This window comes from Anser cygnoides, chromosome 19 (assembly GCF_040182565.1).
Source record: "Anser cygnoides isolate HZ-2024a breed goose chromosome 19, Taihu_goose_T2T_genome, whole genome shotgun sequence".
NCBI classification, from domain to species: Eukaryota; Metazoa; Chordata; class Aves; order Anseriformes; family Anatidae; genus Anser; species Anser cygnoides.
The window spans coordinates 9,847,680-9,872,610 of record NC_089891.1 but is presented as its reverse complement, the minus strand read 5'-3'; the positions used below and the strand labels follow the sequence as shown (position 1 = coordinate 9,872,610).

The window sequence follows — 24,931 nt, the reverse complement described above, 5'->3', positions numbered from 1 at the left end:
TGCTAACGTTAAAGGGAATCTCCTTGGAATAAGGGAATGATTCTGACATTTGTGTTAACTGTTTATATATTCACTCAGTGAGGTCAAACTCTATAGCCCTTAACTACATTAATTATTACAACAGCAGTTTACATCAGTTAACTGAAGTGTTATAGTGCTACACACTGAAGCTGTTCGCCTAACAAGGCAATAATTTTCGTTTCATACACCTATACTTTATATTGAAGCATTTTCATTGTTAATATCATTAAAGATGTCATACAATACATCTATAATCATCTGAAGGGACATAACAGTATATGCTGAATATAGACAAAAATTAAAAATCAGTCACTTTTCTTTTTGTACAACTGGAGTTTTCTTTAAATACATATTTCATTATTGCCAGTAGGTCTCCAGAGAAACTGGTGAAAGAAAATGAAAGGTTGTAAATAGTTAATAGAACACTTTAGTTTTGCTTTTAAGTGAGACTATTAAATAAAGCTACCACATTTTTTTGTCCTCTGTTCATACTTTACATTGTGCCCCCTAGAGTGAGGGTTATGTCAGCATGTTCACTAGAGCTAAAGGAATGTTTACAATATGCTGGAAACTTTGACTGTTTTTGCTCTAAAAGGTTTCAGATGCTCAAACAGAGCACCAAGTGGAGAACAGCTGGCTGTTTTTCCACTGATTCTTAGAGGGGAAAAAAAAAAAAACAACACACACATACACACAAAACCACCACAACCGTCTTAAAGAGTAAGATTATATCCAAACTGTTCAGCCACTTAACATTACCATTGCTTTTAAATCACAAGGTTTGCCTTTTTCACCATATTGCAATTGTTGTAACAAGACAACATGAAATATTTTTCATAAAAGAGAATGATGAACACAATGAACATGAGTATAAACTCTTAATGTTCTTTATTGCAACATTTGGAATTAAAGACAATGGCTTCTCATATTTCTTTAATTATTTCCTGCTTTAAATAGTAATAGCTTTTCCATTCCTACACAAAATTCCTCCACAAACAAATACTTCATTTTCAAGGAAAAATGGAATTAACTACAGGAAAACAGCTACACTTGGGCAATTATCCTAAAAATATTAACAACAACAAGCAATTATTCAGAATCTGGATTGAACTTAGAGCAGCAAAAAAGAAAAAAACAAAACAATGAAACCTTGTGGTTAAAGTTATCACTCCATTTGTTTATCATTGTATTGATGATTATCATGCAGTTGTATTTTTCTGTATGCAATGGCATTTTTCACATCCTCCGCTACAGGAAATCCATACAATATAATCCATACAATAATATTTTGAAGAGGAACCCTTTTAAAAATAAAGTTCTCATAGGGTTTGGTATCATTAAATTCTCAAGATCCTCCACAAATCACAGTTGATTTAAAATACTAGTTCAAATTTCAAATTTAACCTTTTAGAAGTGCTGTAATCCAACATAACATTACATGCTAAATTATGCAACTGTAGCCTGCAAAAATAAAAGAAATTTTATTCGCTGCTATTTATTCTATCTACTTCTGCCATCTATCTTCTGGATTCTACTTATCCTTGCCTTCACCCATTTCCTTTTTTTTTTTTTTATTAGTGCAGAAGCATTATGTATACCATCTACTTATCTCAGACTTACGTACCCTCATTTCTTTTAGTTTGTCCCTGTTATAACAACGTAGGAAAGTAATATAAAGACCAAGGGGATTTTGCAAAAGATTAGTATTCTAAGGGACTAAAAGACCCTTACATAAAAACTGGTGCTAAAATTCAATACATTTTTTGGTATTACAAACAAAGCAAAAAGAGCCTTTTAGACCAAACAACATCTGGGCCTTCACTTCACATATGAAAGCAAGCTATACTACGAAAAATGAGTCATTGCACAGCCATAGTTGCAGGAAAAAGTAGGAGAGAGATTCAGCATAAACATTATTTTTTCTGTGTACATGTGCACAACTGCGTATGGGGAAAAAAAGGTAAATTGCTTTTATTTCCATATTGTATTCAATTTTTATTGCTGTGAACCAACTTCATACCGTGCTTTCAGGTGAAAAGACTTTGAAACATTTTGGTCTGCCACCTAAAACAAAATCACAAAATACTTTGAAAGCTGTACATGCATGCTTAAAAAACCTATTCTAAAAGTACAAATCTGCTGATAGGTAAGAGCTGCTCTGTTTTTTTCTAGAGAGTTTATCCCCTCTTCCTTCCCCAGGAGAGTTTTAAACAAGTTCAGATGAAAAGGAGTAGAGAAGCACTGGAGAAAAGAGGTGTTGCTAGTTTCTTATGTAAACAAACAATTTTATTGAGTGACTTTCAATAAGCCAGCTGCTAAACATTTGCTCTGTATCATCACCACTTGCAAAGTGCTGAGATTTGGCTCCATTGGCAGGTTTAAAAAAATGAGAAAGATTATGAGGAAGAATGCTATGGAGCATTTAACTGTGAATAGTGTGGACGTATTCCTTCACAATTCAATTTTCAATTGCAACATCTGCACCTCTAGAGGTAACGTTTCAGTTCTCCTAACATCACTTTGTAAAACTCGTTTCCTTCAATTATACTTCAGAATAGATGAGTAAGAACTCAGGAAAGCTATATTTCAGTAGTATAATGAAAATATTAATTTACGTACGAGAGATGAAAACCAAGCAGCATTAAATTAGATCCTATAATTATTTCCAGTATGTGAGAATCATCACAACGTTATCCTGAGAAACCAGAAGCAGGAAGGTCTGCATTTCCATGCAGGTGACAGATGTGAAGACTTAGGAAGAAAGACGATAACAATCTCTTATATATGCTTATAATTTATTCTAAGAAGTCCCATTTTGAGACAGACAGACTTGATAAAACTCGTGAAGTCATAAAGGTATTATGGACTCCAGAAGTGAACTGAAGACATTAACACTGAGGCATCTAAATATATGCTGTATTCGCACAACTCACCTTAAGAAAAACTGTAACTACATACAATCAAATCAATCATCCCTATCCTAAACACAACTATTTATTTTGTTTTTTAAAAAAAAAAAGTAATTTGTTAGGTTTTTAGGAAAAGGTCATAAATCCTCCACCCTCAATACTACTGTTGGGAACATTACCCAAGTGCAGATCAGCTAAGTGCTCCAGAGATGATCACTGAAATAGAAAGAGTAAAAATGGTCAAAGAGACAGGCTGACAGCCTTTAACATATATGTCCTAGCCTCATTTTTAAATCACTTCAAGGCCATGCCTATTTCCATTTTCCTAAATTGCCATAGGTCTCTGAGCTTCAACGTTTGAATTCTTCAGTTAAATGGAAAATATTTCCCTACAGCCTACTAAACTAAAGTTATGAAGTAATCAGATATTAAAATACTAGCAGAGGCAAAACAAATACTTTTAATAAATTGGTGTCCAGATTTCACAGACAAGACACTATAGATCATTTTAAAATCTACTCTGGGTAAGTGTTGTATGTCAGCAAAATCTTTTCTTTCTCTTCCATGTAATTTCTTTAGCAAAAGGTGAATATAGATTATCTGCTGTATTCAACTCATTATGGAGTGTGGCAAATTGTAATATAACTATACCTCTTTAATTCTTATTCCTCCACTTAAAATAAAAGATAAGTACCACAGAGATTTAGCCTATTTGTAACCCACTCTCATTACATATTTTATGCAACCAAACTAAAGGGATTAGAGGAACAACCTTTCCCACTGAGTAATTACACAGAAGCTTTCTACGTTGTTATTATAAATATACAGTTTAAATGCTTTTCTAGAAAAAAATAAGAAAATCCTTGGAGCACTTCTTAGAGTCACTTTTGCTATGAGGCAATGCCTGTGACGTGCATTGCTAAACCAAATATAAAATTTCTATCTAAAAGTCACCACCAATAATCATGAGTATTAGAGCAAAAATCTTTTGCAAAAGATTTGTTTCTGACAAAGATTTCTGCCATGAACATCAGAAAAAAAACCAAAACCTTCCATAAACTGTGTAAACTCCTTCAGTATTAAACCTCTGTCAGCATTATTTATCCAAAGTGAATGATACCTGTAGAAATAAGGATTTTACTCTTTCACAAAACGCCTCAAATCACTTTCATTGTGCATCCATATGGATGTGTTTGAAACTGCAAAAGAACTCTTTGCTGTCACACCACTGAAAAAATAAAAGTAATAATAATAAAATCACTAAAATGCTTACCACTTCCCTTTGTTTGCAGCTGCCTAGCTACTCAAGATATAATCCTGTGGCCATTTCAGAATCAAAGTTCATGAGATATCACTGATGTACCTACTGGATTCTGAGTTGCAATTCCACAAGGCATCATTTCTATTGAAGATGGTGAACTATATTTTCACCCATCTCAAGGAAGATAAGGCTGTTTTCTAAAGATTTACTGTGTCTGCTTTAGCCTGTATTTACTTAATTTGATTCTGCCAATAGTCAAAGAAATTCAGGAGAACAAAGCATTTTCACATAAAACATTGTATCTTTGAATTCATTTTAATAGCAAGAGATTTTTAAATCAACTAATTTTTTGCAGCAATGTAAAGAAACCTTAAAGAACACATCCATTTTTCTGATAAAACTATTACTGCTTACTGTATTACTTATACAGTAAGCTGGTGCTTATTGTATATAAATGCATACATATAAAATCTTTATGTTGTTCAGATGTAGAATCACAGAACGGTTTGGGCTGGAAAGGCCCATAAATAGCTCATTCCAACCCCCTGCCATGGGCAGGGACACCGTCCAATAGGCCAGGTTGCCCCAAGTCCCATCCAACCCGAACACTTCCAGGAATGGGGCATATGCTGGTGCTAAACTAAAGGTTTGTTTTCCAGGAAGTCAGCCTTGCAGGATTAGCAGTTCTTCTGTACCAGACTCACAGTGAGTCTCTTCCTAATATTCACGTGTACTGACGTTACTGATAAAGTAGCGAATCATCTACGACATAGAATAAGCCATTTACATCTCCGATTAGTGTGTTCTGTAGCCTTTATTTGAAGAGAAAATGAAAGTAGATGACCAGACCATCAGGAATATTAGTCCTTCTCATGCCAAAAATACCTTCTTGTCAACTTCTTTTAGTGATTCAGTTTCAACAGGAAAGCAGCCTCTGCATAGCCTTTCACAGGAACTAATAAAGCAGAGGTTTTCTACCAGAGTTGAAATCTGAAAGAACTGGTTAAAAGAATATCTGTTGGGTTTATACTATGGCACTATACCTGCCAGTAAAATATTTTAAATCTCTAGGAGCCCAGATCAGCCCTGATGATTCTTCCAACGTCTGACTCCATTCAGACAAAAACAAAGCTCATTTTAACTTCTATTCCATTAAAAAAAATAATTACTTATTAGCATTACTAATTCCATTACTAACCTTAAAATTAACCCTAAATCACTTCTATAAGACAACCAAAATGACAGTAATACAGATTCGCTACTGAAGAGTAAACGATCTCCAAAATTAAAATGCTTACCTAGAGGCTGACCCCTCCTCAGGTTCAGGCCAAGTACTCATTCATAAAAGCAAAAGGTTAGGACTGGCCTCCGCCAACATGCTCTGAACTTTGTGAGCCCTGAAATATCACCAGAAAACTGGGTTCTTGAAACTTCAGTCTTTCACATCCTTACTGTAACCCAAACATTAAACCTAAGCTAATTACAGTTAAGGAATCTGAAATATATTACGACCTCCTCAAATATCTACAGAGCTTCTCAACCCAGTGCTGTTAACTAAAAATTAGGTTCAAAATCTCCAACCCACTAACCCACTTCACTTGCCTGAAGGGAAGCACTACCATGTTTACTCTGCAAGAGGAGCACCCACATAGGGAGTAAGTTCTGAGCAGTCAGTGGCCTGAAAACTCAGACTTATTGTATTAAACATACACAGACTTCAAAATGAGATGTTATTTGTAAGCCATGGAAGATAATTAATGCAACTACATTATCAATGAGTCTGATGTTTCAATGTTAAAAGACATGTTTAGTTGGTAAACAAAGTCTCTCAACTCATACAAAGACAAATAGTGTAAAGAATTTGAAGATTAAGTGCTGAAGTTTTTATTAATATCTGTAGGGACTTAAAATAGTCTCTGTTGATCATAAGTACCTATGAGATTATTGAAATAAAGGAAAAACTTCAGCCCAGTGACCTGTATTGAATAAAAGTACCTTCACAATGCCTCTATCACCTTACATAAGATATATTACAATATTTAACTACATAGTTTTCACACACAAATTCTGTTTTGTCTCAGAATAACCTGTTTGTCTTATAAATATTTTCCATAATTTTTAATTTAAACTGGATAAACATATGGAAATATTTTACTTAATCAAAAAAGGAAGAAGCATAACAAGAGAATCTTGTCATGTGTGCATCTGCTGTATGTAGACCACGCCTCTGCTCAGAAAATATCAAACTTGTTCTATCCTGATTAGTTTTGTGATGTACAATGGTCAGCAAAAAAGCTGTTCCAAGTTCAGTACTGAAAAGCATCTTATGTTTGTGGTAGACCATCTCTGAACCCTGGCGACATTTGTAAAATAATGACTGACACCAAAACGTGAGGTATCAAAGAATAGAAAAAACATATTAAAGTTGTGATTCAAATACTCATAAATTACAAATACATTTACTAAACCAAATTCAAATATAATTTCCAAGATTAAAATCAATACTGAAGTTTTTCCTTAACAGACTCGCCTCTCTCGTGGCTTCTCCTAAGTCATAAATAAATACCTTAAGTACTGAACAGGAGGTTGCACAGAAAACAACATAACAGACCACTACATTAGAGTCTAATGCAATAAACAAGTTTTCAATTGTATCCCTTCCAAAATAGTCCAAAGCAATCTTTTGTTTGGATTCTTTGCCTATTATGTATCCGCCCTAAAATGAAGACTGTTTCATTTATTTGACAGGGAATGATCAGCTGAAATCACTAACTTTGATTCCATTTTGTTCCTACCACTTAACAGATCGACAAACTTGGGTGGTTTGCTTCTTGCCTTGGTTTTTTGATTTTTATAGCTAAAACCCCCAAGACACAGCTTTACAGTGGGAATATAACTCAGACAAATTTTGGGAAGGTGGTTAGACAGCACACAGCATACGTCTATCTAATAAGTGTGACTAAAAATTTACAAGTGTTTCAACAATTATTCCATATTCACTTACTTCAAAGTCTCTTGCAGTTTGTGAATTTTCTTTTGAGCATCCCCTCTTTCTTTATCAAGATCATTCCGGATGCCATGAATCTACCATTTGAAGGAAAAAAATATCATATTTTAGGTAAAGCAAAGCCTGATAAAATGTTATTTTAAATTATAAACTTTATTTTACATATTTCTTTTGCACTGATATAGATAACCGTTGACATATTTCTAAAATGACATAAAGTGACAACAATAAGTATTAACAGAGAGGCATGTGAGTTATTTTGTGTGATCCTGAACATTTGTACAAAAACTATAACCAGATACAGCACAACGTTCAGACCTCCAATGAAAAAGCAAATCTCATTTTGCTACAGCTCTATGTACGTGTTTACTATATCGAAATCTGAAGTGTTAGCCTGTTTCAAAAAGCCTAGGTATTGGCAGGCTGTGCATCAGAGAGTAAAGAAGGTGTTACCAATCCTGACAAAGTTATATACATGTAACAGCTGGCTCAAGGATAGTTCTCAGTAATAATCTGTCACCGTTCTTATGCTGAGCTGAATGTTTGCAAAACAAGCAGTAGATTATTTATAAAAAGCAGGTGTTTCCTTTGCTTGTAAAACCATTTAGCCTAACTGGTTCCTGATTCAGCAGATAAGCACATTTAATCAAACAGTGACATTTAGGGTTACTACCTATTATTTGTTTGATGTTTAAATATCCTAGCAGGCAATAGCCACTGTAGACCAATAAAGATTATTAGATAATGGGGAGGTACTTAAGTGAACAGATTGCATCAGGGACTTCATGATTTCTCTACTTGAAGGCAAGCTTGGTTTTAGTATTTTATGGGCCAATCTATACGATTTTATGGATTTGTATCAACAGATTGTTCATGTGTATTTTTTCCTCTCATCCTTTCTTGAGTTTTTTTTTTTTTATTTCCAAAGCATACTGTTGCATCAGAATTTCTGAGTATGCAAACTGCTATAAAATTATCTATTAAAAAGAAAGGGTCTTCTTTCTCGTTTACTGATGCACAGTATCTCAACTAAAATAAGCTTTATCTTATCTATAATAGAAATCAAATAACATAGTTCTGCAAGAATGGCAACACCTATTTTTAACCTGAGCTGGAAATGACATCTTGAAATATCAGATAAATTCAAGTTTGAAACTTGTGAACACTGTAAGAATATGATTCCAAGTAGGTGTGCTGTTACTATCAAATTACTACTATAAGAAACATGAACATATATGTTGACTTCATCTTGCACCAAGTTTAATAGTGCAGATGTGAGCCATTCAGGGGCATTTGGACTTGGTACCTTTGAACATCACCAGCCACATCTGATCTGCATGGATCTGATCTGGGAGGAAGTGATTTATTGCAATAAACCAACATCCACTGTACTTCAGTAGCCAGAAGTTATCCAAACCATGCTAACATACTTTTATTTCAATCAGCAATATTATTTCAATCCTAGGCCTTTCTTGAAGCCAACATTCATAAAAAACATAACTTGGTCTAAAAAGACAAACAAAGGCTAGGATTAGAGCAAAACGTATCTTGGAACAAAAAAGAATTTAATTCAAGTCAGCAGGAGGCACTAACTCAAACCAAAAATCTCACTACAGTTCATGTAGCAAATGCTATTACTAAGCGACAAGTCGCTATGATCACAATTCATCATTTTACATTATGTATTTGCCACATTTTGAAATGATGTTTGAATAACACATCCTTTCCAGTAAACAGTCATCTAACACACTCTCTTACTAAACACTACATGAGTTGAATACATAACGTCACTAAAAATGAAGTTTAACTTGAAACCTATTGATGTTTAAAGTCTGAAAGAGTAGATAGCATTTGCAAAGTGCTTAGGATGAAGTGCTTTCGAGAACTACACTTTCTAATTTAAGTTTCTCATGTAAAAACAATGCATATTGACAATATATAGAAACCACATTCAAACCATGTAGCCATACAGAATAAAGATACATTGGGAAAAAAGTACAGAAGAACATATGGAGACTGACAACAGGTCAGGCAAAGTTCAGCTTAGTTCATTGTTTTTTCCTCTAACAGCAGTTAGCATCAGATACCAACAAAAGACGACTTTATAAATAGGACAGGCATACAACAGCACTTTGGTAATGCTCTCCCAGCCTGCATAATTTGAGGTGATATATCAGCAATTAAATGGCTGCACTTAAATCTTCCTCAAATTTGTCTAATTATTTTTCTAACTCATGAAATGCTTGGACTGCACAGTACCCTATAAAAGACCTTCACAGATTCACTAGAGATTGTTTGAAAAAGTTCATTTTGAAACTGCCACCTGCTAATTTTGGTTAAGGGCTCCTGTTTCTCACACTGAGAAACAACAAACAAGCAACCCATCTCCAGAATCTGTCACTACCAGTTCTTCATTTAAACGGCAATAGCTAAGACAGACTCAAAATAATGAAAGAAATACAGTGCACTGAAATACAGAGCACAGAAATACAGAGCACAGAAAGCACTGCACCCTCGTAGCTGTAGTGAATTCCTCTCAGAGGGGGAGCGAGCATGCATTCCCAATTCAAAACACTGATGCTATACTTGTGTGAGATATTTTTACATCTTTATCCCCATTTGAGATAAGATTATTTTTCAGACTGGCTGTTACATTTCATTTTTTGCATGCCCTTGTTCTACAAAAAAATTATGTTGGGGGATGATTTTGGAATTTAAACCTTTACCTGTTGCATACAGCAGTCTTGAAAATGTGCATAAGACAGTGTATTTTCCTGAAAATATTACCTGCTTTTCATATACACGCTCCAAGTGAAGTTTGTCCTGTTGAAGTTTATAGTCTTGATCCTGCAAATGAAGAGGTATTTCTAAATAGACAAATCACATCTTTCGTTTATTTTAAAGCAGTCATTATCAGGCATATCCATATTTGCACTTCATAACATCACTAAATACTTTCAAATTGACACTTAGCTGTTATTTTCAATTATGGAAAACACACCGCTTTATTTAGTGCTTCATTAGCTTATAAAGGTTATCTAAAAAGATGTAAAGTTACAGGACTTCATTTCATGATCATAAATCCAAGATGTGAGCAGTACTCTTAGATTTTACTCAGAGAAAAATCTTTGACAAAAAAATCCAACCAACAGCAAAAAATATCCCGCAAAACCATCTCTAAAGTCATGGTTCAAGCTTTGGAAGAGAAAAAACAACTTGCTCTCCTGAGCTATTAAAATGCTATTCTGTACTACGTCAACTCTGAAATGAAAGACATCAGAGGAAAAGTAGATGCCAAAACATGAACAGGCTTGATACGTTATACAGACGTGGAACTCAATATCCTGAGATAATGAAAATTGAACCGAATTGTTAAAAAGCAGAAAAAAATTTGAATCGTAAAAACGTATGCTGATTAGACAAAAAATATTTGTAATTTTGACATGTTTCTCTTTAATACAGACACAGATTTATACTGTTGAATCACATTAAAACACATGAATTAAGACAAATAGTCGAAAAGTTCCTGTAAAAATTCTGCTCTTACCCATAAAATGATCTCTTCTACTCCTACTTTTTAATCAATCTTAAAGCATAAGGTGACGCCCTATGTATTTCTAGGAATAATATACAATATGCATCCTCATGTATTTAAGTGTATTTTACTATGGCTATCTAAAATTTCAGATCACTGAGGAAAGTACAAAGAACTGGTCATTCCTGAGAGAGAAATTCAGGGCTCACCCTCAGCTGTTGCTGTCTTTGATGTTCTGAATCTTGTAACTGTTGTTTTAATATACACACACCATGCTGCAACTCTTCAATCATATCAGATGCCTGTAAAGATTTAACAGAAAGAATCTTTGTGTTATTAGCTCTACACGATGCATCTTTTGCCTTTTTATATTCACTTCTCAAAGGTGACTAAAAATTGAAAAATTATTAACGTAGGAAAAAAAAGAGTTTGTAACTCCAAATACTTTACATCAGCCCCTATAGAAGTACCACTTATATACACACATAGACACCCACCCACCAGAATTACTAGTTAGCTTCAGATACTTTTTCAGTCAAATTTGGGAACGAAAAATTCAGTTAGTTTTTTGGCATTTTTATTTTTAAACTTATGCACATGAATAACTTATGCAACTGAACATTTTCTGGGATTTATTCATATGCATTACATTTATATTGAGGAGACCACTTCTAAAATAAACTTTTTAATTCCTGTTATAGGTGGAAGCATACCTTAGCTGCAGAGAGAGCATGCTCCTGTTTTATAAAATTTATATCAACATCATATTTACTTTGTAGTTGCTGAATGTTCTCCTCATATTCCTGTACAATACGGTCCTTGTCTTTTTGAAGTGAGCTGTGCCTGTAAGTAGTAAGCAAACAAAATATGGAAATTGCTTTCATATTTTGGCATTTTACCTGCTCTACTTCTATTTTACAGAGTTTACATATCTGACTGTATCACGTGCTTGTTGTAACAGAATTAAATGCTTATAAATAATGGAAAGATAATTTATTTATGATGGTCATTTGGGTCAGTTCCAAAATGAGTTTTCCATCAATTAATACATTTTAATGAAAATTCTCTAAAGCAAATTACCATTCACTGAGTTCTTGAGTGAAAACAATTAATGTTTGAAGAATATGGAATTTCCAAAAGCAATGTTAAAAACAGCAACCTCTACTTAATTACCTTGCTTTCACTTCCTGAAGTTCAGAGCATATCGCCTGGTAACGTTGTTCTGCTTCAGTCTTTTCTTGAGATAATCTTTGACGCTGTAAATTACTATTTTCAGCCTCAACAGTCAACTGCTGCACACGAGCCTCGAGATTTTTGACCGTCTGGTTCTAAAAGAATAAGTCATTGTTATAAAACACCAGAATAAATTAGCATATACCCCTGTTGTTATCCAGTAGTCTAGAGCAGCAAGGTTCTTTGGTGGTCCAGAAACACAGGAGTTACAATGGCAAATCTGTCAATCATGACAGTAAGTATGTCATACATACATACAAAAACCAAAAAGACAACACAAAACTTCAAAACATGGATATATACACCAACATCACCCCCCAAAAAAGAATAGCGTCTTCTCCACTAAACATAACAATACATGCACCCAATTTCTAAATTATGCATCGTTTAAAATGAGAGAAGACAGATATTTACATCAAAATTGTAATTGATGATAATACACGTAAAGCATTTATAGACCTTCCATTAACCAACAAGTGTTATCACTAGCCTTATGCACAACTTGCATGTAAGAAAGTATTTTGGGGAAAAAAATATATATAAGATTTTACTGATTGTTATGGTGAGGAGCAGCTATAGAAGTCTGCTAGGAAACATAGTAGACTGCATAGCATCCAGTTAAATCTGTAGGTTTCTCATGCCAAAATATTCTATCAAGTACTTTCACCATCATCATACATACTTTTGTCTGTAAGCATATCAAATTTCTAAACTAAAATGCAGAGCAATGCACTTAGGTTGCTAAATTATAGATTTTAACCAATTGTTTTAAGTGTACACTTCGGGAAAACCACATCCAAGGATGTAAACCATAAGATACAGCAATATATGGTATGGACACAGAATGCAAGAGCAATGATTATAACACTAATGCTACATTAACAGTGCAAATGCTGTTCAGTTGTGTTTCAAATCAACTAAAAAATATTAACTAAAAAAATTCACCAATCATCTCATAAGGTATGTGTATCTGCTCCATTTTATTACTGGAAAAGTGGAGGCAAACAGGGAAGGAAAGCATGTGCAGGAATATAGCAAATACACAATCAGGACTGAGACCACGTTCCTCTAGTATCTGCTGATATACATTTCGTTAATCCACTTCTTATAAACATATCATATGTTTAATTACAATGATTTTCTTTCGATATATTATAAATATTTCCCCCCCCCCCCATTTAATTTTAACTCCTAATATAAACAATCTTGAAAATGAGCAGAAATAGAAGAGGCAGGTAGCACGAGACTACTATTTCCCACTCTTCCCTAAATTTATGTTAATATGCACGGAAATGACTGAAGTATTCCTCAGGAGGTTAGAGTTAAAAAATAAGACACAGCTGTCCTTCCAGGATGTACATATCATTGTTATTTTTATATTAATAAAGGTCTGAACATGAGGGAAGTGGAAAAGTATTTTCACCCTCTGTCAAGTAAAAGAAAAACCTCAAACATCTGCCCTCTCCAGTGAATGCCCCAACTGCCATATAATTTTAAATGAGCCCGTAAAGCAAGAACCTCATACAGTTGGAATGGTTACCTGAACTTTGGCCAGTCACTTAAGATATTTTATGAACATAGCACAGCAAATTTTTCCATCAGCACAAAGTCAGTTGCATAGCATGCTTTGTTGTTGTTGTTATTTTGTTTTTAAACAGTCACATACGTATCATATTGCCAAATATCACAGTTCCTCCCTGCGATCCCACCCCTTCGGAAGTTAAGAGTTCAATGCACAAAACCCTGCTTATGAGTTCTATAGTATTAAATTGTTCAGCCAATTTCACTTGCTAACAGCAATGGCATTCTTGACAATGTGAAATTCTGAACAAGAAAACTCTGAAATACAGAAAAAAACAACACAACCAAGAAAGAAAGAGAATGGAAAAAAGAAAACTAATTTCCAGTGACAGTCTAGTCTTTCATCTTAAGCCCTGCCTTGAACTGTACCTTGTTTAATTATTAAATCAGAAGCTGCTCAGCAAGATCTGTCTAGTTTTGATGGTTCTTAAATTCAATCTTGCTGACAGACTGTGTCCATTTTTCTTTGTATTTACTGTTACCTATGACATGAACTGAATGTTAATTTTTAAATTCAACATACATTAATAAAGGGATAAACTTTATTTGACATTGTCCTTTCACTCATTCAATTTTCTTCATACATCATACTGATAAAAAACAGGATACTTGCTAATTTCTTGCTTTTTACACTCTTTACATATTGAATTATTTCATATTTGTCATATTCAGTTCCTCATATTTTCTCTTTTTTGCAACACAAACACTTTCACTTGATTTTTCTGTGCAATTCTGCAATTGGGGAAGAATTTGTTTCTATTTGTCAAACCAATGGTCATCACAAGTGAGTTTTTGCATACAAGAACATCACTTGAACACATGACAAGAAGTGGGAATAAAAGTAATGCTTTAGGTAAGCATAAGTTAAAGAAACACTAGAAAAGTTATCTCAGAAGGATAAATAGAATTCAAATCTTGCACTTTTGAAAAAAAGATAGATATTGCTTAGAAAGATTTCAAATCTATGATCCACGTCAGAAGAAAAAGAATGAGGGCAGAAAAGTATTCACAAAGTAATTGAACAATATGGTTTAGGCTGATGATGCCTTACTACAAATTGTTGTATAATTTACATAATTACAAACCTTGTATGCCTGCACAAGACCCACTTAAAAGGTCTGGTATAGGATTACGCTTCCTTAGAGAATAAAGTTGAGGTTGATGATTAAATCTCCCCACCCATCTTATCATCATCACCAGGAGACATTTATCTATGACACCAATTACGATTACAATGTATTTTTTAAAGCTAAACAAAGATCAAAAAGATTGAGGCACATGATTAAATAGCATCTCTAGACTATAAGAGTGCTTCCAGAGTTTTATAGACAGCTTACAAATTTCCAATTGAAAGAAAATTACACTTTTGCAAAAATAAACAGGAGCTTCAACCAACCCTGTTTCTGTGAGATGAAGCCCAGAAGAAACAGAAAATGAAGTACAGGGACAGAGGCCTTAGCTAAATCCACATATCAGCACCAGGTTCTTCCTTACTAGACCAAAAGCAGGCTTTGGAGGCAAAACTCCTGCACTTGCCATCTACACTGCTTTAGTTCACAGTGCAGAAGTCTCAAAGCAAAGGAACTGGATTCCTTTTGGATACAGCTAAATTGGAAGATGTCAATCAGAAACAGACCTAATGCCCTCCAGTCATTAATTACTATTAAATCAATGTAACCAGGCTAAAGCTAGCCTGAAAGAGCCTCTGAAGCATGCTGAGCATGGACATTGGTCCTCAGTACCAACGGCTTCATTCTACAAACATGCTCACGCAGCATTGGTCTTACTTGATCAAGCAAACCTAGCTAACAGTAAGTAGCTTGGTGGACAGGGCAAATTACACCTGATTACATTTTTTTTCCTGATTATTCTAAGTAAGAAGTGCAGTAAATTAAAATACTACAAAGATTATTTTTTTTAAATCTTGGTATTTGATCTCCAATCTAACAGAAGCATTCAGTCATTTGAAGAGGAGATTTGTAAGTAAGAAGTTGCATGTATCTGTGGAAGTTACATAAATCTTTTTTTACAGTTTACAAACCTACAAAGATGGAAGTTTTGCTAATTTGACTCAAAAACAGCAAGAAATGCTAGAAACAGCCCTTCAGTACAAATACTGATCTGCATAAAACTCATTGAAGGGCTGCACTTCAATGTTCATTTCCAGTGGCAAAAATCTTTGATTGAACTAGCTGCCCAGTCACTGTCCTTTCCCAAGACAAGATAATTGCATTTCTTGGCCCAACACTATTTATGTACACTTTTGCATAGATACACAAAATTCAATTGCTTAAAAAGACACACTTCCTATTGTCACATACTAACAAAAAACTTACTGTTGACTTTATTTGCTCCAGATAATCTTCCTCCATTTTGCTAAGACGAGCATTGGTGTCCTCAAGTAGTTCCTGCATATCTTCTGTGTGCTTCTTCCGAATATTAAACTTCTCCTTCTCCATTTCAGCTACAGCATTGTGAAGCTGCACCACAACAACAATAGCAAATAGTAAATGGCATATAAAACTAGCACTTTATATATACACTGTTATCACAGTATACCAACAGAACACCTGACAAGTGCAGGTCACACCTCTATCGTCTATAATTACATAACTGTCTCACTAAAAAATTCTATGACTCTATAAAGCAGTATTTTTTTTTTAACTTATTGTATTTCCATCGTACTTCACACTACCATCTTCTTCAAGATAAATGCCGCTCCAATTTAACTTTTATAGTTTCATTAGATTAAAATTAACATTAGCATTTTGTCTTCTTGTTTGTATTCTTGCATCGTTGATGACAATTACAGATGACAATCACAATTACTTGCAATGTAACTACCAAAAAGTGTAATCTCAGTCCGAAAATAATGCTTCTCTAAAACAAACAAACAAAAAACCCTGAACACTCAAGCTTTTAGGTCTTAAGCACATAGGACAGGATTTATGATTTCTCTCTTACAAGACAAGAATTAAAACCAACATCACTTCCAGATGCAGGGCTGGGAAGAAAAAAAATTAAACCTAAGCAGCATACTTCATCTATGAAGGGAAGCATTCTGCCCTTTTTGTGACCCTCCCTCTCCTGAGAGGGGTAAGCAATGCAAATACTGCCAATAATTTGGGCAAAGGTGAAGCTGTTCTGCAGTAAACATGCTTCTCTATGCTTTGCTGCTGCCTTAAGTCTAACAATAAATAAAAATACCTTGAAGAATTCATGACCCAATGAGAAAGTAATAGTTCAAAGGAATCACGGTGACAGCAGGTAGCAGGAGGTTTACCAAGATTCAAAGTCCATGTCAGGTCAACCAGAAATAAACACTTCCCTATTACCTCCAGCAACTTGCCAGGAGGACCTGATGAAGCCCAGGAACAGCTTCTAGAGTGACCAGCTGGGTAGGGGCAAGTGACTATGGATGTGCAAGAGAGTCAGCAGAAAGAACCTTGCAAGATTACTCTAGATGTAAATAAAATCAACACAAGAGAATCTCTCTAAAAGTAACATGCTTTCTATTATATTTATGTTTTTGAAGCAACAAAATGTATTATCCCAGATACAGACTGTAGGAATCTTTCAAACAAAGCATTATATTCATTACCCTTTTCTCCCACTCATTGTTCAAAGAATCAGTGCTTTGCTCACACATCTTCTTTAACTCCACGATCTGCTTTTCCTTTGCTTCTCTGATGACTTGTGACTCACGAACAAGGGTCTGAACTGTCAAAAAAGGGAAAATAAACAACCATTCAGGGGATACCTTTGGGACTTTTCACTGTTGGCAACAGATGCAATCAGATTAGAAGTTTTGCAATTGACCTGGCTTTCTGATGTTTTCTGCTGTTAAAAAAAACTTAATGCATGTGCTTTATAACTTAGCACTTAAATTCTATGTCACTAAAATAGTGCAAGGTGTTCTCTATTATATTCAGAAAATATTTCATAGTGAGGTTTTCCTTACTCTAGCAGTAAACAAACATCGATAAAATTCCTTAGAACCTACAGAAAATAGGGATATTTAGCTGATTTCGTATGCATCCAGAAAATATTTTCATGCAGGTTGAGTGACCAAGATATACAAAAAAGTTAATTTCCCAAAATTTCCCCCAAGAGAAGCACTGGATTTCTTGCAGGACACTTTACTTAGCAAGGAACAGGAAACAATCTACATGGAACTTTCTCTCTTTCTGCACCTAGGTCACCAAACTTGTGCATTATTTTACATGGTGGTTCCATCCTGAGTGTAAATACACTCCAAGGAATTCTAAAAGAAATTAATACTCAAAAACTGCTGACAAGCCACACTCAGATGGGCCAAGTTTTATACGTATGACATACTCAAGACTACTGCTCATTTTTGAAATATCTTGCCACAATAGTCTTAAATAAATAATACATCGTGGTTTGCTTAAAATGTACTGAATGTATAAATAAATGAACCTTGAACCAGAGATCCCAGAAGTTTTGAATAAGTGGCCAAAATATTTCAGGATCAAATTTTTTTTTCGGTAACGCTCATGAAAGCGTGTAGGCATTAACCATAAGCACACACCGCCTCTTGGAAAATTTGCTTTGGCAACTAGACAACCAGCAAAAACAACCAGGCAAGCCTCTAAAATCTGAAGCAAAAATACAGGAAAGAACTGCAAATGAGGAGGAAAAGTATGCTTGCACCTGGAAGGAACACGCAGGCTCATGACCACAAGGATGCAGTACAATATCACTATGTAGAAAAAACAAACAAAAAACCCAGTACAACAACCAACAACTGTGAAGATGAAAATCACCTTTTTTCTCCAGTTTTCTAATCGTCTCCTCAGCTTCATTTTGTTTCGTTTTGTAGAGGGACTTCAATACCTCTATTTCATCATTCTTTCTATCCAAAATCTGTAGCAAAGATTCACAATACTTTAACAAATTTCCAAAAACACAAAGCTACAACCAGTGCACACTGATAACTGTCAACAGAGCTGCCTTCAAGATATCCTTAGATCTTGCAGGTTAAGCAATGAAATATAAATAATTTTCATAGCTAAGACTGCCAAGTCATAAACAAAGGATTGATTTAGATAAAAGCAGGCACTAGGATAGATTAAAAAGACACTTCATGTTTTTTTGGGGGGGGTCTTTTTGTTTTCTTTTAAACTTGGGCAAATCCAACGTTGCATTTACAAGACAGAAAAATTAAGCTAATGCCCTGGAAGATTCTGGAAGTTTCACGGTTCTACGACTGCAAATAGAAATGATTTGTTTCCCTTTTCATATTTGTACTGCCTAGGTATACTTAAAAGCACCTCAATATTCCTTAAACCTGATGAGAATTTAAATCATTAGTGAGCTTCGTTACACTTTCTTTGACTTCACCAGTACTATTATTTGTAATAGACCAAGTCCTTGAGGTGTAACTACATTTACATTTCTGTACACGTTGATTTTGGAAAAAAATTGTTTGAGTATTTGCATACTTTGAGATACTATATTAATTTAAACTTCAAGTTTAAAATAAACTATCAACTCAGATTTTATAGCGGTGCCCCAAATCTCTCATCAAACAGATGCTTTTATCTTAAAACAATATTACTCCATTTGCATTAAACTTTTTTTTTGTCTTTAAAGATTGATATGACCATATTTAACCTTTTCTAAAACATCCGACACTATGAAACGACTTCAGAAGCTGGAATTCTACGATCGGTTAGAAAAGGATGACAACTCAAGGGATGAGAAAGCATTTAAACTATTTCTTATTCTCACAAAGCCGTTTCCTTTAGACTCCCATCTTTGCTAGCTAGTTATGCTTGCAGACTTTGAGAACAGATGAGCCAAAAACGCACCTGACCAAATATTAACATCCTTTCAGGAGGCTTTGATGTGTCACAGTGTTGTGTCAACTGACTTCCTCCAAATCTGTGACTCAGTCTTAAGAAACAAAACTGAGATACTCAGTAATGCTAAGCGTACGGTAGGACAAGTCATTGTGATCCCGATCCTGAGCACTGAGCTCCCGTTACACTCCTGGAATCACAGCGCGTCAGAAGGCACTTAGTACCTCACAGGATTTGACCCCACACATTCAAAACACAGTATTAAATGTAACAGAATGGTCTTTGATGGTCTTCTTGTAATCTTCCCCAAAGTGGTGTTGTGCAATACGATAAAGTCAAACCCAACTTAGCCCAAAGGAAGTGCATCTGGTGTCATTTTATTGCTGTGAAGGGTTAAAAGCAACACACAGCGTTAATAATGTAAGAGCATAAAAAAACTGTTTATAGACCAGCCTATGCTTTAAGATGGTGTCAAACCAGAGACTACTGTCCTATTGGTAGGAACCTGTGACAAGCATGCATATTGTCCTACTGCTATTTTTCGCATTTTGTCCATAAAAATATAATTCTTTTCAATATTTTTGTGCACAGTTTCCTAAAATACAGGTGTCTTCTCTTTAAAAGAAAAATCAGAAGTTTATGATTTCATCAGCATACAAATCGATAGAAGCTGCTAGACTGGTAAAATGGGTTCCCTAGTTAAAACAAACAAACAAAAGTCACCTGGTATTTTCATATGCTTTCTGCAAGCATTTTTCTTTACCTAAGTTCCTGCTATCATAGAATATTCTGCATTCTTATCAGCTTATGCAATCTGTTATCTACAATCTTACTTTAAAGGAACATTAATTGCAATTCTGAATAAGTACAATTGTGAACAATTTATTATAGTCAGATTCTCTATTATTTCGTTCTATATATTGTCTCTGGAAAAAAATAGTTCTTACCTTTTGAACATCAGTATCATGCTTCTGCTGCAATTTAAGTTTTTCTTCATGAAATTTACCTTCCAATATTTTCATTTTCACGTCCAGCTTTAAAAACAAAATAGAATCAATAAACAACTAAATTAAAGAATAAATTTCACTGATGTCCTTTGCGTAACCTTTATATTATTCATGTATGTCTTTGAGAAGGCAATGGGAAGTCACTAACAAATAACCGCTATGAAAAAAAATTAAAAAAAAAATCAATATTCAGTTTCTTGGTGTTTTCATATTTATCTCATAAAGCTGCTACAAAAGTTCTCAACCTAAAATATTTATTTAGAAAATGAATTTGTAAGATGTTTTAGTTGGCAATAAAAACAACTGCTACTGCCCAGAAAAGAGCTATCATCTTTTATTTAAATAAACAGTTAAGAATTAAACTTTTCATATTTGTGTTACTATACCAAGCATGGTAGGCAAGCTTTTATTCTTTAGGCAGGTGTGACATTTACACAAAGAACGTCCTTTAGCACAGATGCATGTTTATTTTTGTTTTCTATTATTCAGAGATTTCACATTATAAACACATTTCCTTTTAAAGGTTTCTTATAAAGGGATTAAGATTACTGCTGAATTTGATTGCTAAAATACATTTCTTGCTTCCGCTTGTTTGTTCATTGTAGTGTACTTAACACCCCCAACAACAGCATATTGCCACTTATTACTTATAGTCTAAGTTTTCATCTTAAAAGTATTTTTAATCTATTGCGTGTTTGCACTATGCCTTTAAAGCTTGTCTTCAGGACTCTGCAAATATGATAGCTAGTTTGTGCTTCTCAGAGTTCTTAGTAAAAAAAAAAAGGCAACACCTCTATTCACCTTCGTGCTGTTCCACTTGTACCTTTAATTGTTTCTCCTATCCAGGCAACAGAGCAGCCAGAAAAGCTTCCCCAGAATGACAGATCCCTGTAACCTCCCTCACGTTACACAGGACAGATCACAACCATCGGAGCACGAGTACCAACATCTCACCAAAAGATGTATTGAACCATTATACTGCCAACAGAAAAAAAAAAAATCTGCTTTCAGGATGTTCCAAGAGCCCACAGTGCTGAGGCCCGCCGGGCCTGCAGTGGGGCACCAGGCTCAGGCCATCGTGCAGCTCTCTCAGGCTCAGTTTTGGTTAGCTCGGCTAAGAACATCACTTCCAATCTTCTCAGCTGACAAACTCTAAAGGAACCAACAAGCATTATTCATTCCGCCCTTATTTTTACTCCTTTGACTTATCCAAAGCAGTCATTCTAGCAAGAATCTTTAGCTAACATATAGAAGAAACAAATACACCACAAATGATTAACAGCTATTATATGATTACTTTGTTGTATGCATCTGTTAACTATGACTTGCAGAAATACTCGAAAAAAATTGAGCTACAAAACTCCAAGTCATCATTCAACTAAAAAATGCAAAATGCAGTGCAATAAACACTGCAGTCCTCAACAGCTGAGCGCAGAAGAGCAGCGCACGCTGTTAATTTCCAGACTCCACACCCACCGATTGCCAGAGTACATGCCTGCTTATTACACCACATAAAGAGGCTTCTTATCTCTCAAGACTAAAGAGGCACATAGTCTTATGTAAATTATCAAGAAAATAAAGTTGGATTGACGATTAATCCAAAGAAAAGGGAAAGTATGCTTAGCTGCCAGACACCTTATCATCCAAAAATGAGCATCACAATAAGAATGCATGTTCTATTCACAAAATACATGCATATGTATATATGAAAAGAAATATATGCATATATCCTTCTAACAAAGTGACATTGTAGAAGAAAATCTCAGTACCTGGTGATAAACAAGCGTTGATTTTAAAAAACAGCGCAGTAATCCACTTCCAGACAGACAGTTTGTGAACATACCGTACCATAAATAAATATGAAGGACATGTAAAAACACAAATACTAGAAACTAAACATGACAGAACCTCCAATCTAGTTGAATTACATTAAAAGCTCACAAATTACTGACATATGGCTATCACACTCGCACACCTATTAAGTACACACAAACACATTACGTTTAAAACTCATTAACAAAGTGAGAACATCTCAGCTGACATAAATTAATCCTCTGCATTTTGCATCAGTTGAGCTCTGGCCCATGCATAAATTAATCCTCTGCATTTTGCATCAGTTGAGCTCTGGCCCATGCCTTTATTGTTCTATACGTTGAAAGAGCATAAAAATGAGACAAACTAGAAGTCGTCTTCTATTAAATATGGACATATATTTTAAAGCGATGGTGACTGCTCTCAGCAACTTGGCTGTCTTTCCACAGGTTAACAGCAATACTTGAAGTTGGCTCCTGCTTCTAGTCATTAATCTTCCACTTAACAACTTTCTTTCACTTGCATTAGTTCTTATCAATTTCACTTCATTTTCTATTCATTGCACTAACTCTGGGAGGATGGACCTCCCCCTTAAAAGCGCACAGATTTTGGGACTACTTTCCAAAAAGGTTTGACAGCTTCGTCTCAGGAGAGCTACTGGCAATCAAACAAAATGAATTGGAAAAGCATGTCCAAGGTACAGAAGTCAACTCTTAACAAAGGCAAGCACTGCAGTAACTAAATGAACAGTTTTTTAATTTAAAAAAATAAATTTAAAAGTCTCTTCCTTGAAAAATCCAAAAGACCAGCAACTCACCAGTTCAGGACTTGAAAAGGAAACCTTCAAAAGCAATCCTATAAACTTACAATGAAATTCTGAAGTTTCAGCACTCCAAACATTTTTCAGACCTGTGTCATCCACAACTTATATAATTTGGTCACTTCAGGACATACCATATAAATAAATATTAGGGAGACTGATTTTAAAAATCTTTGAAAAAGCAATGATTTGTATGCACATCAAGCTTTCAGCTTAAGTTGAAACCTGTACTTGTAATGAGCATCTGATAAATAAAATAAAAATAAAATAATCTCCAGGAACAATACTTCCCAGTGCAATACTTCCAAGACACACATCTTCAGCATTTTTCATTGTAATCTCTGGAAATGTTAGTGTGAGTATTTGCTGTAAAAATACAGACATATTGGTTTTAAAACCCTACATTTGTAATTTCTTCTATGGAAAATTTCCAGAAAAGCCAGAAAGCAAACTTTTTGGCCCACCCTTTGGAAGTTGGCCTTGCACAAATTCACCGCATATGTAAATTAAAAAAACAAATCACATGATGCAAACACATTTTAAAAAGGGATCTCATTAAGACTGGGTTTGAAGCAAATGGGCTCACTTCACAACTGGGTGAAACTTCTCCCCTGCCACTTCAAAGTTTTAATCTTTGATTAAATACTAATTTAAATAAAGGCGTATCTTTGAAATTACAAGCATACTTAATTGAATCAATTGCATATCTGTAGTTACCCAAATGCCAAACCTCATTTGCTAAGTTGGTCTCAATTTCCTGTGGGACAGCACTTTATAACTTTTACATGTTCCTCTTTTATAAACTTCCCTTTGCACTTCAGCGTTTTACTTTATTAAACATATATCGAGAAACAAACTGACTGACCGCAGTAACAAACTAACACCTTCACAAGTGTTAGAGAAAACAGATAAAGACAGCTTAGAAAATCTGTCATTCACTTTGTTAGAAGCGACTAATTGCTCTGATGCTCATCAATTTTAATAGCTTTTACTACTAGTTCAGAGGCAGCAGAGAACATTAGGTTTACAACATGTTACCAGAGTCAAAAAAAAAAAAGTGTAGATATTGTGTAGATAGATAGCTGTATCAGAGAAGTTTCCAACTATGTATGAAATGCAGCCATTGCTGTAGCCTGAACGCCATTCCTTTGGATTTCTGTCATTGTTTACTCTCCTTACAAAGAGTATGAGGCAATTAAACCCTAAGGCCATGTAAACATTACTGATGTCAAACATCTGTGCTGTCCCTGTTATTTAAAGCCATGGAGGGTGGTATCAACAGAACTGCTTTTATGTGCCTAGTCACACTTTCTTCCTAATTAACAAAAAAACAACAAAAAACACACTAAATCCAGCAAATAGTTACCTGAAGATGGATTTTCATCATATCACTGTCTTACATTTTCATAACGCGGGTTTGTTGCCATGAAAATTTAAATAACTGTCCAACTAAAACTGATGGAAACTAACCTGCAAGAGTCATAAATCTTTGGAAAAATAAAGGTGACATCCCAGCTTTTCCTCACGACAGAAGACACATATTCATCTTGTCACTATTTACAAGAATTTGTAGGAATACTGAAATACCTGATTTAAAAGTCAATCACTAAGTAAACTAAGTATATTAATTTGAGGCTGTAGTTTGGAGAGAGCTTTGAACCACTGCTCACTGTTCACTTGTCTCATCACCGAGATCACCCTTAGGCCAGAGGGGCATCGCGAAGCTCTAACATCCATCAGAGAGGGGTTTTGGATATTTGACAAAACAGCACTTGTTTGCTTGCCAGATTTCTTCCAAGTCTATGAATATATGGGAGAGGGAGGAGGAGAGGAAAGGGGGAGGAGGATGTAAACAATAAATGAGAACTTCAAAGTAAGAGCTAACAGCGCAGAACAATGACTTGCATATCTTACAGTGTA

The 24,931-nt window shown here is 34.8% G+C and overlaps 1 protein-coding gene across 13 annotated transcripts in view; it reads right to left on the bottom strand.

Moving 5' to 3' along the window:
* CEP112 (centrosomal protein 112) overlaps positions 1-24,931 on the bottom strand; it is a 163,010-nt gene that overhangs the window by 112,022 nt on the left and 26,057 nt on the right. For all 13 annotated transcript variants that reach the window (XR_007163457.2, XM_048064341.2, XM_048064340.2 and 10 more), the window contains 9 exons: positions 20,320-20,406; positions 18,335-18,434; positions 17,149-17,267; positions 15,884-16,027; positions 11,907-12,061; positions 11,447-11,576; positions 10,943-11,035; positions 9,986-10,045; positions 7,196-7,275 (listed from right to left, as the gene is read on the bottom strand). Coding sequence is in view for 12 of the 13 variants with exons in the window: in XM_048064341.2 (XP_047920298.1) it covers positions 7,196-7,275; positions 9,986-10,045; positions 10,943-11,035; positions 11,447-11,576; positions 11,907-12,061; positions 15,884-16,027; positions 17,149-17,267; positions 18,335-18,434; positions 20,320-20,406 (968 nt within the window). In the remaining variant the exon portion in view is untranslated. The remainder of the gene's footprint in view (positions 1-7,195; positions 7,276-9,985; positions 10,046-10,942; positions 11,036-11,446; positions 11,577-11,906; positions 12,062-15,883; positions 16,028-17,148; positions 17,268-18,334; positions 18,435-20,319; positions 20,407-24,931) is intronic.